This window comes from Palaemon carinicauda, chromosome 6 (assembly GCF_036898095.1).
Source record: "Palaemon carinicauda isolate YSFRI2023 chromosome 6, ASM3689809v2, whole genome shotgun sequence".
Taxonomy (NCBI): domain Eukaryota; kingdom Metazoa; phylum Arthropoda; class Malacostraca; order Decapoda; family Palaemonidae; genus Palaemon; species Palaemon carinicauda.
This window is the reverse complement of record NC_090730.1, coordinates 147,710,371-147,723,792: the sequence shown is the minus strand read 5'-3', so window position 1 is coordinate 147,723,792 and position 13,422 is coordinate 147,710,371. Positions and strand designations below refer to the sequence as shown.

At 37.6% G+C, this 13,422-nt stretch overlaps 1 protein-coding gene across 6 annotated transcripts in view; it reads right to left on the bottom strand.

Moving 5' to 3' along the window:
• LOC137642705 (uncharacterized) overlaps nucleotides 1–13,422 on the bottom strand; it is a 359,826-nt gene that overhangs the window by 83,890 nt on the left and 262,514 nt on the right. For all 6 annotated transcript variants that reach the window (XM_068375499.1, XM_068375504.1, XM_068375503.1 and 3 more), the window contains exons 2-3: nucleotides 688–1,554; nucleotides 134–396 (exon numbers count right to left, since the gene is read on the bottom strand). In XM_068375499.1, coding sequence (XP_068231600.1) covers nucleotides 134–396; nucleotides 688–1,554 — 1,130 coding nt within the window. The remainder of the gene's footprint in view (nucleotides 1–133; nucleotides 397–687; nucleotides 1,555–13,422) is intronic.

Sequence of the window (13,422 nt, the reverse complement as noted above, 5' to 3'; positions counted from 1 at the left end):
TATTTGTAATATATCGATATAAAAAAAATCGGGTTATGACTTATGCAAGGAAGATTACCCTGATTACAAAAAACAGGAATAATCGTGAAATTAATAATAAAATCAATAACAAAAACACTTTCAGTATTCTTACTTAAAGCCAGGACACCAAGGAAGCTGAAGAGGAGTGGAGACGAGACTCTTGTACTGAGTGCGGAGGAAGGTGGCCACGCGAGCTATGAGGGCGCCGCCCATGTCAGCCGCCCCCCTCATTGAAGCCACTCTCAAGGATGAAATATAGTGGTGGGGCGCCACGTACTTAGGTTCCATAGGTCCTCCTGTCCCGCTGCTGCTGCCAGGTTGTGGGGTCGAAGCGCTGAGGGGCACCGGAGCTTGACTTCCGGGGCTACATACATCCTGTCCCATAAATAAATAAATTATCTAACTGTCTTCTAAGGATTAATTAACTTTTTACGTGGTTTTTTATGAAATCCTTCAAGAATTATCTCGAGCAGGTAGATCAACATTTAAATGAATGTGACAATTCATTCAGATAACCTGATAAACATTTTAATTTATCGAGAAAGAGGGTTAATAAAAACGCCCACTCTTGAATGGATTTTAGTATTAAGGGATAAAACTACTATCCAAGTGTTGCCTTAAAAAAAAAAACAGGGTGGGGAAAGAAAACTACTTAAGAAAACACACCTTTGAAGTTAGGCTTAAGCGATGAGGCGTGGTCTGCCCATTGGGAATGACAGTCAGATTAGGATCAGTGAGTTCAGAGTTCTCTGTCTTTTCAGGATCCTTTTCCTCGGCCTCTCTACCATCCACTTCTTCACTACCTCCTCCTTTTCCTACACAGTCCCTTTCCTTGTCCCCAACATTTTCTTCCTCCTGGGCGTCCCCTCCTCCCTGGACATTCTCCGAGGAAGCGTTTGGATTCTCTTCACCATCCGGTGGGTGGTTGGGTATCCGAGCATCGGACTCATGCCTCGCGTCTGATTCGGCAGCGCAGGTGGTGCACGACAGGACGGAGGAAGACGTCCCTGTGAAGCAAGAGGAGGAGGTGGACGAGCGATCCTCACAGGTATCGCAAACGGGCAACGACGGAGGCAGCGACGGCGGAGGCTTCTGATCTTCGTCGTCGTTCTCCGTCTGTTCCTCGTCGAGGTTATCAGACGATTTTATGCTGGACTTGGATGTCCGTCGAGAACCGGGCGACGAGCGCTGCCAAGACCACCTGCCGGAGCCCGTTCTCGACTTCTCCTGCGAGTCGGCGCTGCTTCCCAGGTCACTCCTGCTGTGGGCGTCGCTCTGCCCGTCGCTCTGGTTGCCGCCGACGCCGTCGAGGGAGACGTAACCGCAAGAGAGGGAGGCTAGGTCGTCATGGAGGCCGTTGATGCTGAACTCCCTGGAGGCTGCGTCGTCTAGGAGCCTACTGAGGGAGGCAGTGTCAGTGTCATCTCCTTCGCCCATCATGGAAGATGCACAGGAAGAGCCACTGTCGTCAATGAAAGGAATACCGCATCCTTCATCTCCTGCCACGCCCCCTACGGCAGACACAGCTGACATCTGTTTTTAGGATGGGAAACAAACACAAAAGATCACACTCTAGAAACAAAACTATAAAAAAGGAAAGGATTCTACAGCTAAGTTTATTATTCAATATGGCTGCCTCTTATTCACATACAGAGGTTGACTACAAAATTAATGGTCATCAAAATTTGGATAAACTTTAAAGATTAAATAAACAGGTCTCGAATGTATTTTAACCCCACATGCTTTCCTCCTTTTTTGTGTAATCTAATGCAAATAACATTTATCATATAATGCTCGTTATGGATGTGAAAGTATACCCTACTAAATTTATATAGACGAGCTCATTAAGGAAAGTAGGATATATATATATATATATATATATATATATATATATGTGTGTGTGTGTGTGTGTGTGTGTGTGTGTGTGTGTGTGTGTGTTTATTTTTGTGTGTGTGCATGCGTGTGTGTGTATGAATGAACGGGCAGTGTTTTTGAAAGGGCTTCGACTTGTTACTGATAAAAGCCTTCTATGTAGGTGCAGTAAGTTACTAATGTCGTGGAAGTTTTTAAAGTACAGATGTTTATTTCCATGATTCAGCAGTAAAAGAAAGGTGGAATTTGTGTTTTTATCTGGGAACACCACCTGTAAATGGACACAGCTAAATAGAATATATATAAATAAATAAATATATATATATATATATATATATATATATATATATATATATATACATATACAGTGTATATATATATATATATATATATATATATATATATATATATATACATATACATATACAGTGTATATATATATATATATATATATATATATATATATATATATATATATATATATATATATATGAGAAAAGGCCTACCTGAATATATGAAATACCAGATATTTTTTCGCATACAATGTATCACATAACCAAAAATACAGAACGAAGAACCTTTGCAATGATTTCCCACACTCCCTTTAGAGATAAAATTCAGCAAAAATTTATTCCAAAGTTAGGAAAAAAAAAGTACAATGATGACTTTCATTACACCTTAATATCATTTACTATGGGTATTACCTTTATAGGCAATGGAAGAAGTATAATATGAATATAAAAATAGGGCAAGAAAAATTCACAAGGCAAAAGGAAGGCTTGCCAGCCCCACATACAACCCTAAACCGATTATGAATCTCCAAAAATATATTCGGAAGAAAGAATACGGGAGACTAACGTTCCTTCACCAAATGTTTCCAGACCAACAACTTGATAAAGGGAGACCGCACAATAGTTACGAACAAACCGATAGCGAACTTGGAATTCGAATATCTCTCTCTACCTATAACTGGCTTCGCCTTAAATAACAATGTGGTTTGTTGGGTTTCATATCTGATCTAAAATCAATCGTAAAATTTGGATACATTCTCCAGCGGCTCCTCCCCGGACTTCTCTAGGGGTTGTTCTGTATCGAGGTTCAACTTCTTTATCCCGGTGTTGTATATTTCCCCTTATATCTGGAAAGGACTTTCATTGCATTGCTATTCGGGTGAGAGGTGGATCAAAGGCTTTCACAAATATCAGTAATCTAATCTAAGTTCGGAATTGGAGTCCTTGGAATGAAATTAAACTCTGTCTATAGGCCTAAGTGTCTTACGAACTCTTTCTGGTTAAGACGCTCGTGTATTCCAAATTGAATATTTTTATATTCTTTTTCTTTTTTATTAGCTTACATTCTCAAGGTTTTGTGGGTAGCATTCTTGTTGATATGAAATTATCAATAGATAAACGTCTTAAGTATTGTTCATAATCATGTAAATTACGATGAAAGAAATCAATAATAAGCCTAGACTAGTCCACACAAAACTAAGACACTTCTCCAAATATGAATCCTAAAGTATTAGATGCAATATAAGAATAACCATTGATACCTAACCAACCAGTCCTCACCGTACCAAACAATACTTCCATGTATGAGCATGCGTGTGTATCAGATAAAATAAAATGAAAGAAACAACAATGAGCTTTTGTTACATCGTGCAGTTAAGTTGTTGAAGCATCGTATCTTCTGGATAAATCGTGTTGGAGAAAGTTTTTCTCAAACTTCAGAACTCACGAATGTATATTAATAATCGAAGGTACTGTAATTATGAAAGGTAAATTCAAGGTTTCAGCATCATCATCTCCTCCTACGCCTATTGACGCAAAGGGCCTCGGTTAGATTTCACCCGTCGTCTCTATCTTGAGCTTTTAATTCAATAATTCTCCATCCATCATCTACTTCGTGCTTCATAGTTCTTAGCCATATAAGCCTAGGTCTTTAAATTCTTCTAGTGCCTTGTGGAGCCCAGCTGAACATTTGGTGAACTGATCTCTTTTGGGGGGTGCGAAGAGCATGCCCAAACTATCTCCATCTACCCCTAAATTTATGGTTTAAACTATTATAATAGTTTCTGCATAAATAAAAAAAAAAAACTATTATAGACGTAGGAGATGATGATGATAATAGTTTTTATTGCAAAATGATAGTTAAAGAAGCTTTTAGCCTTATCTAAATAGGATTAGGTTTTATCTTCTTTCTTTTTCCAACAAGAAATATTCGGTATAAAAACTCATTAGTATGAAAATGAAATTCCAAAAATTTATATGCAATATACGTTTTTCATAACCGTTCCAAAAACCTAAAAAAAAATCCACTAAAAATGTACAGGTTTGCTCTAACAAATATTTGTTTTAAATGCACGCGCGTTTGGTTTTGAAAAGATAAAATGACAAAATGTTAACGTAGTAAAATTATTTTCAATATGCTTTATCGAATCAACGAGAATTTGGTGTAGAATAAGTGGGGACGACTTCAAAACGTAAGGTCATTGCGAAAACAAATACCTAAGGTATCAAAATGAGAGAGAGAGAGAGAGAGAGAGAGAGAGAGAGAGAGAGAGAGAGAGAGAGAGAGAGAGAGAGAGAGAGAGAGAGAGAGAGAGAAAATCACGCTGCTGAGTGTAGTAAATTCATGGAGCGCATCCAATTAACCCATTTATTATCATTCATGTCGAGCTAAAATCCAGATCTTCGCTCAAGCAAAGACTGCAAGTCAACCAAATGAAAGAATGTGAAAGCACCGCTTCTACGCAAGTGTTAACCCAGAACACCACAGCAGGAGCGAGTGTACTGTACAGCTGGGAACCTAATGAAAAAAGTACTTGAGAGCCAGTCGAGTATTACAGTACTATCTCCAAGGTCCTAGGTCCTATGCTCCTAGAGTCCCAGGGGATGAGCCTCCCTGGTGGTGGAGTTTTCATAGTAGAGACTGTAACCACTTGAAAAACTATCAATACTTTCCTCTCCCTCTAGGGAATTCCGGATAATGGGTCTCTTTTCTTAAGAGAGATAAATGGAGGAAGAGGGACCTGGTTCAAACATCACTGGGGCCTCGTCACCTCAGCAGGGAGAATAGCCCACTCTTTCATTACCCGTGTAAATGAACGTTTTGACGGGTCGGTCTAAAGACCTCACACCGTCAAGGGATTAAATGTGTTATGGCACTGTGTAGGTTAAAAGTCAATAGGTCTTTAAACTAATTTGAGAGAGAGAGAGAGAGAGAGAGAGAGAGAGAGAGAGAGAGAGAGAGAGAGAGAGAGAGAGAGAGAGAGAATGTAATTGCTTTTAATATACAACTTCCTTGGTCTCTATTATACCTATAGTATATTTTAATTCTAAGGTAAATATAATCAATACTATGTGATTTGTTATAACTGCTACAATGTGATATCGTCAATTCTTACTGCTAATGGATGACAATTCACTTCATGATCACTAAAACACTTAACAAAAACAAAATTAACATTGAAAACATAAGTCCAAGAAAGGCCTGCAAGAGTAGACACGATTGCGTGGGAAGAAGTAACGACTAAGAATAGAACAAAGACATTGGAATCTTTTTAGGGGGGAGGGCGTTATAAACTCAACTTCATTAGCCAAAGAGAAGAATCAGTATGACAACTTGACTTTCTGTAGAAATAAAAACCCGAAGGAAATTTGAAATCATGCTATAGTACCATCCTACTCCACCGAGAGAGAGAGAGAGGACAATACATCAAGCTATTAAGTGTAACTAAAGTCGTAATAATCTTCACGGGTGTGAGTTAAAATCCCCAAGAGAGAGAGAGAGAGAGAGAGAGAGAGAGAGAGAGAGAGAGAGAGAGAGAGAGAGAGAGAGAGAGTTACATTTGGTAACAGACGGCCAGTAGTAAGTTCAGGGTTAAGTGGTGATTTAAGCGTGCAAGTCGTTGCAACTTATAACACTTCCTTCGCAATTACATGATGATTCTTATCTCTAAAGTAACAAGCGAGGCTATCATTATCGTCCAAATTATTCCTGATATTATGCCCACACTTGACTTCTATAATAGCTCTCAGGGGACGCTGTCATGTTCATTCACAATCTTTGGCTCACAGAGGTAATAAAAAGCAGACTCCTCTCTCTCTCTCTCTCTCTCTCTCTCTCTCTCTCTCTCTCTCTCTCTCTCTCTCTCTCCTCTCTCTCTCTCTCTCTCTCTGAAGTTTACAAGTTACTGGCAGGATAAGGACATTATCATATCACAATGTCGGCAATAAAAATACAAGAATATCTAATGACAATTAAAATAACACTTCAAGCGGGAGTTTATTAGAAGGATTGATATCACTCATTTTGACAACGATGAGCAATTACGCCATTAGATTAGGACTAATATACATTAAAGCTTGTCTAATTGAAAAGATAATTATTACTGGTTTGTTACAAGCAGTGACAGTTGCATTTTGTTCACTTGATATTTTTAAAATTGGAATTTCCATTTTTCCGAGAGATCAAGTATGAAAGAGCATACGAAAAATATCCGAACTCGACACAAAACTTTACAAAACAATTAAAAGCAGTTTTTTTTTTTTTCTTATTTCAAATGGAATCAGCGACCTTGCAGCAAACATTCTTTTTCAGCTTGCAATTTCTTCAAACTTCCCTGAAGGACAGCCAAGGAAAATTAGAAACAGGACCAACAAAATTTCTAGTCTAATACTGACAATAAATGGCACTTCATTTTCCCACCAACTTCATACTACTAGTCGAATGACTTGACGAATGAAACTCGAAGAAAAACTAATAAAATACATTTCTAGTCAGTCTACATTCTTGAACAATATTAACCATAATACTCCTGTCAATCTGCCACGTTAAATGATGCGTGTCTTTCCTCGTTAGTCCACGAAATCCCATACCAGTGTGGAAAGTGACTCAATTCAACAAGATAACGGGCTTATAAACAAACAGTTGAAGGCAACAGTGGCACAAAAATTCAATGTGAAACATGCGATGGCAAGCTTAAACAGGGTTTTCTATTATAAGCCCGAGAGAGAGCGAGAGTAGAAAAAACAACAACAGCATTAGTGTATGAGCGTGTATGGAACGCGTGCGGTACACCAGATTGCCATTAGGTCCATCATAATGAACCATGTAATTAATCACAATATGATGGTATTATTACAGGATAATACCCTGTGGGATTAATACTGGGACAATGAAGCTAATGCCAGTGAAACATGAGGATCTTGTGAGTATACATCTATTCATCTCAATCTTGCCTTCCATCTTGGCTGAGCGAGAGAGAGAGAGAGAGAGAGAGAGAGAGAGAGAGAGAGAGAGAGAGAGAGAGAGAGAGAGAGAGAGTCTATATATTTATATGATAACATAACTGTTTCAGTCATCGAATAAATTCCATGGTTAGAATTACTTTCCATTTGGTAATAAAAATCTCAAAATAATTTTTCAAGATTAGGAGTCTTATGTATCATTACACACACAAATTTCTACCCTACGATATATTTTCCATCAAGTAACGTCTTTAACAAGCTGTATTTATCTTTAGTGGCATCAATTTTATAGTGTAAATATTTTCAAATGTCATTTTCTTAAGGGGACATTTTTACGGGCACGAAATTAGCAAAGAAAATAAAGTAAGTTAAATTATGGATTTTTCATTCTTAGTAAAATACAAAAAATAGTCATTCACTTTTTTTTACTAACTATTTAGGTAATAAAATATGATGTCCTTTATTATCTATAAACATTACAATGCTAGTTCTAAAAGACGAAGAGTTATGGAATTCATGGATATTTTAGAAAACTTATATAGACCAAAACGGTACGGTTATCTTCATTGGAAAAGTTGAGAGAAATAAAAAAAAAAGTATATATGACTCGTTTCAAATGATAAAAGATTTCCAAGAAATGTGGTGGCCGATGTGGTAACGTCCCTGACTGGTAAACGCCAGACTGGGGTTCGAGTCCCGCTCAGACTCGTTAGTTTCTTTGATCGCTGCAACCTCACCATCCTTGGGAGCTAAGGATGGGGGGGGGGGGCCGTTGGGGGAGCCTATAGGTCTATCTGCTGAGTCTTCAACAGCCACTGTCTGTCACTCCTTGGTTCTACCTTGGGTGGAGAGGGGGCTTGGGCGCTGATCATACTGTATGTGTACTGTATATATGATCAGTCTCTAGGGCATTGTCCTAGACGATAGGGCAATGTCACTGTCCCTTGCCCCTACTATTCATGAGCGGCCTTTAAAAAACTTTAAATGGATTAGGCGTTAAGTGGATTAATAAGTCAATAAGTCAACGAAAATAAGGCCATGACATCAAGGGACACCGATACCAGGAATTGAGTGAATCATCCTTCATATCGAAAGAAAAAAATCCTTCGGTTAGTTCATTGATTAATTTTCATTACTTTAAAAAAAAAATAATAATAATAAAAAAAAAAAATCCGGGTTGGAAAAGCAACATTTTGAGAGGATGTTAAGCCAGTATAAACCAGTGAGGATGATAATAAAAATCAATGGTTTACATTCATCGAAATACTTCTTTCAATTGTCTATCAATTGGTTACAACCCCACAGAACAATGATAAATACTTCGATAAAAATTTATCTATTTATTTCCGATTAAATATTTTCTAGGGACTCATCTTTTCCTTCCTTTTCGTATGACCAAGCTGTCTTTCCAAAATTATTATTATTATTATTATTATTATTATTATTATTATTATTATTAAAACTAGCTAGGCTACCACCTAGTTGAAAAAGCAGGATGCTGTAAGCCAAAGTACTCCGACAGGGAACAATAGCCCAGCGAGGAAAGTAAATAAAGAAACAAATAAACTACACGAGAAGAAATGAACAATTAACATGAAATACTTTAAGAACGAACAAGATTAAAGTATATCTTCCATAAATAAACTGTAAAGAGAGATTTATGTGAGACTGTTCAACACAGAAACAGATTACATGACTCGATGAGTACAGATGGCGGGAGACCCTGATTTCCGCGTTCTCGAAATGAGTGGTTTTGTTGCGGACTGATTCATCTGTTCTCATTCTCGTTTGCGGTTTCGAATCTTACTTTTATAATCAATATCTCGATTTACTAGCCTTAGTTGTTCCTATCAAAATAAACTAAATTTACGAGGGAGGGTTCAAACCTTACTTTTCTCATTAACATTTCGAAAGTCTTACCTTAGTTTATCTAATCAACTACTTCGGAGGGAGTGTTCGAACCTTACTCTTCTTATTAACATTACAAACCTTAGTTGTTGCAATCAAAATCAATTACTTCAGAGGGTGGTTAAAACCTTACTTTTCTCACTAATATCTCGAACCACTTGTTCCAATTAACTACTTTGGAGTACGGCAACGAAGAAAAATGTAAAAAAAAAAGACCAAAAGACGAGATACTATAAACAGTTACTATCATTTTTTTCTATAATTTTTTTTTTTTTTAATGAAAATTCAGATGTGGAAATCTAATATCAGGAAACACGCCATATGCTACTGGATGCTGGGACGAGGTATCCTACCATATGGAATATTCTAACAGTTCATTTTTGTTGTGACCTTTTATCCAATTATGACGTTGAAAGTTAATCATTTTAATACTCTTACTAGTCTGTTCTGGAGAAAATAAGTCAGCCGCTTTTGTAATCATATAAAGAAATTTTTTTTTGTTAGTGGAATACCAACGATGTATTTCAATAAAAAAATGACCAGAATATGGAAAAAAAAGGAAAGACAAGGACATGTGTCGAATTGAATTAAAATAAATCTGTACCTGCAACAATGGAAATTTTAGCATATTGAGAAAAATGAGCACAACCCGCCAAAATTCCCTCTGGATTCTACGCGGAAGAAATCTCCTAACTCAACAAGATAAAGAAAGTATCCTAAATTTCCTAGCATCTAGCCAATACTATTTGAACAAAAGCATAGTTTGCTCTGAAACGCATAAGAAACCCATCACAAAATACCAGATGAACACATGGCCAACATATCTCCATCGAAAACGCAGACAGACTGTACCCAAGCCTCCAACATGAAAGGTGAAGAGAAAGTAAACAAGGGCATACAATGTTATACAAATTAAATATGAAAGGATCAACATGAGATAGACGAAAAATAGTATTAAGGTCAAGAGGTCACAAGAAAACTGGGTCATAGAAGGTCAAAAGGTTAGGCTGGACATCTATAACGATTATGTTAAAGGAAATAGCACTGATGAGATCGAAGATCCTGTGGGGTGATGGCACAGGCAGACGACAAAATGTCCTATGCGCCTTTTGATCTGTTCAGAGTACGATCTACAGACAATAGCAATACTCACTCTCACCTTTTCTCTCCATGACTCATCTCCCCCGACCAAAACAACCCCTTCTAGACCTGACATTATAGGAATAAGTCTTGCAAACATAAGAGAGAAATCTGATTACATCTTCTGCTCTTACAACCTTAGAGAGAAATCTGATAACATCTTCTGCTGTTGCAAACATAAGAGAGAAATCTGATTACATCTTCTGCTCTTACAAATATTTGAGAGAAATCTGATTACATCTTCTGCTCTTACAAACATATGAGAGAAATCTAATTACATCTTCTGCTCTTACAAACAGAAGAGAGAAATCTGATTACATCTTCTGCTCTTAAAAACAGAAGAGAGAAATCTGATTACATCTTCTGCTCTTACAAACAGAAGAGAGAAATCTGATTACATCTTCTGCTCTTAAAAACAGAAGAGAGAAATCTGATTACATCTTCTGCTCTTACAAACAGAAGAGAGAAATCTGATTACATCTTCTGCTCTTACAAACATAAGAGAGAAATCTGACAACATCTACTGCTGTTACAAACATAAGAGAGAAATCTGACAACATCTTCTGCTCTTACAAACATAAGAGAGAAATCTGATTACATCTTCTGCTGTTACAAACATAATAGAGAAATCTGAATACATCTTCTACAGAAGTGTCTTGAATACCACCAGCTGCCTGTCTGTCTTCTCGAACAGTCCAAAACATACAGCAACTCGACCGCAAATTTGAGTAAGGGAACTTCCAGAAACGACAGGAGGGCTGGGAGGGGTACCCAGCAAAGAGAGCAACTATAAAGACGCCACGGCTTCGTGACAATGGTAACGCTGTTCGCAGTAATCGCGGAAAAGGTCATGAGGTCAGAATTAAAGATCAGGTAGAGTAACGTGAAACGAGAAATGAGGCCAAGAGCCGAATCGTAAGAATACCACCTGCTCAACTACGCATCGTCTTTCATCTCGGACTGAAAGCTAATTAATGATCCCTGTAATTACGCAATGTTTTTTTGTGCACAGAGAGGGTGGCAGGGTGTTGTCGACATCTTTCCATGTATGCGAGACAGTGTGCGTGTTTTCGTAAGTGTGTAAAATCTTGACACTTAATGACACACAGAGAACTATTATCTTCAGCAATGGTGCTTTAAAACCGTGTATGAGAGTGTGTGTATATATATATATATATATATATATATATATATATATATATATATATATATATATATATATATAATCTTTTTTATTTTTTTAGGGTATAATAACTACTGATACACAGACAAATGCTATGGTCAGGACACAGCAATTGTGGTTCAAACATTTTCTGACTTATTTTTCAACTGTTTTTAATTTGTACATGTCATTCCATTCACAGTTTAATCTTTATCTACTTGAATTTACTATACGCTCTTATGTGTGGAATGTTTTTGGACACGTTCCAAGCGAATATGTTCAGTACACTAATAGAATAAGCATAAAATGATACTAATATACATAGCAGTTGAATGGTATGAACTCCAGGAGAATACGTATAAAAACCTACACACTTTATGGATTTAATTTTGGAGTGACATCAGAGCTGTTGGGGAAAACCCTGGGAATCAAAGTCTAAAGAAAAAGAGGACGATTCGGTTCTTATTTCAAGGCCGACAGACCAACAAGTAAGGTCGTGGCTCGAAGGAAAGATCCTCCCTCAAAGGGTCGGGGGTCAAAACCGGGTCATAAGTTAAGGTCAAAATATGGTCATTTACAGATGCCTAAAATTAGTGTAATTTCCACACTCGAAATGATCCACCTACATTACCACAATGAAGTTCATTATTCTTTCTCTCTCTCTTTCTCAATTACTAATGAAGCCATAGGAAGTTTTGGCTATATATTGAAATTATAATTGATAACATTATTTCAGCTTCCTTTCGACAGGAAACATTTTAGACATCAGCATTGTGCGGCTAATTCAGCCACAGCTCCTACTGATTAGTGCTCAATGCGAGGCAAACCCTTCAGTAGCACATTACGTGAAATAATCCTCCAAGCCCGTCACGCAACCAGGCCTCACGTAGAGGGTCCTGCACGCAAAGGTAGGCACGAGCCGAGTGGTAACCACTAAGCTCTACCGAGGAGCACTACTCGATCGAAGACCCCCGTCGTCAGATAAGGATCAAGAAGCCCTTCGTATTGACAAAGGCTAATTTTTCTTCCCCAAAATGAGAACTATATCCTCTTGGTCCCTCACTGCAAAGTCTTCCTCTGGGGGGTCTCGGTCTTCCCATACCTTGCCCTGCTACACTTCAAGTTCTTCCAGAGTCTCATCGAAAACAGTTCCCTAAGTTAGGGAGACTTGGATAAACACTACAAGCTAATGACATGTTCCCAGGCATTAACTTGGCTAAGTCCTAAGTCCCTCTGGTACAAACGCGTCATGTTACAGACAATATCCTCTCCAGTTCCTCGTCGCTCAAGATCCCCACTGAAGGAAAGTGTAGACCTGCTACATCCTATTAGCCTCCAAAGGTCAATTAGCTTATTTTTTGAGGACACAACCGAATGCATCAGTTGTGTGCATGTGTATAAATGTTTAGTAATTACATTAATATAGTTAAGTATTCAAATTTTCATAAATTTGACATTGAATAGATTAGATCCACAAATGAAATCACATCTTCACTTTAGTAAGCTACACGGTAAACTTGAAAATTCTCTCTCTCTCTCTCTCTCTCTCTCTCTCTCTCTCTCTCTCTCTCTCTCTCTCTCTCTCTCTCTCTCTCTCTCTCTCTCTCCATCTTCCTCAACCTTCGCGTGGATGTCAAGACATGACAGAGCAAATCGATGTTGTCAGCCTAAGGATATTTTGAAATGTCGAAATGTTACGGTCTGCAATAAACAAATGATGCCTTCCCCCCCCCCCCATCTTACATTAATATTAAAACAAAGTTGAGGGAGTCAAGAGATTTTCTCTTACTAAACTCATCAATCTTTTGTCTTTAATATACCAGAGTTAAAACAAATCCTTTCTAAAATGAAGCATTAATAATTTTGCTTTATGTGCAAGAAGTGTTTCTACTCAATTAATATGAATAATTATGTACCAAGGCAATAATGTAATCTTGTTTAATAATCCCCCCCCCAAAAAAAAAATCAAACGCCTAGGATCTAATAACATAACTTAAGACTACTAGATACTAAATCAAATAACATAAAAGAATAGATTACTTTGACAAATAAAACTAGTGGAAAAAT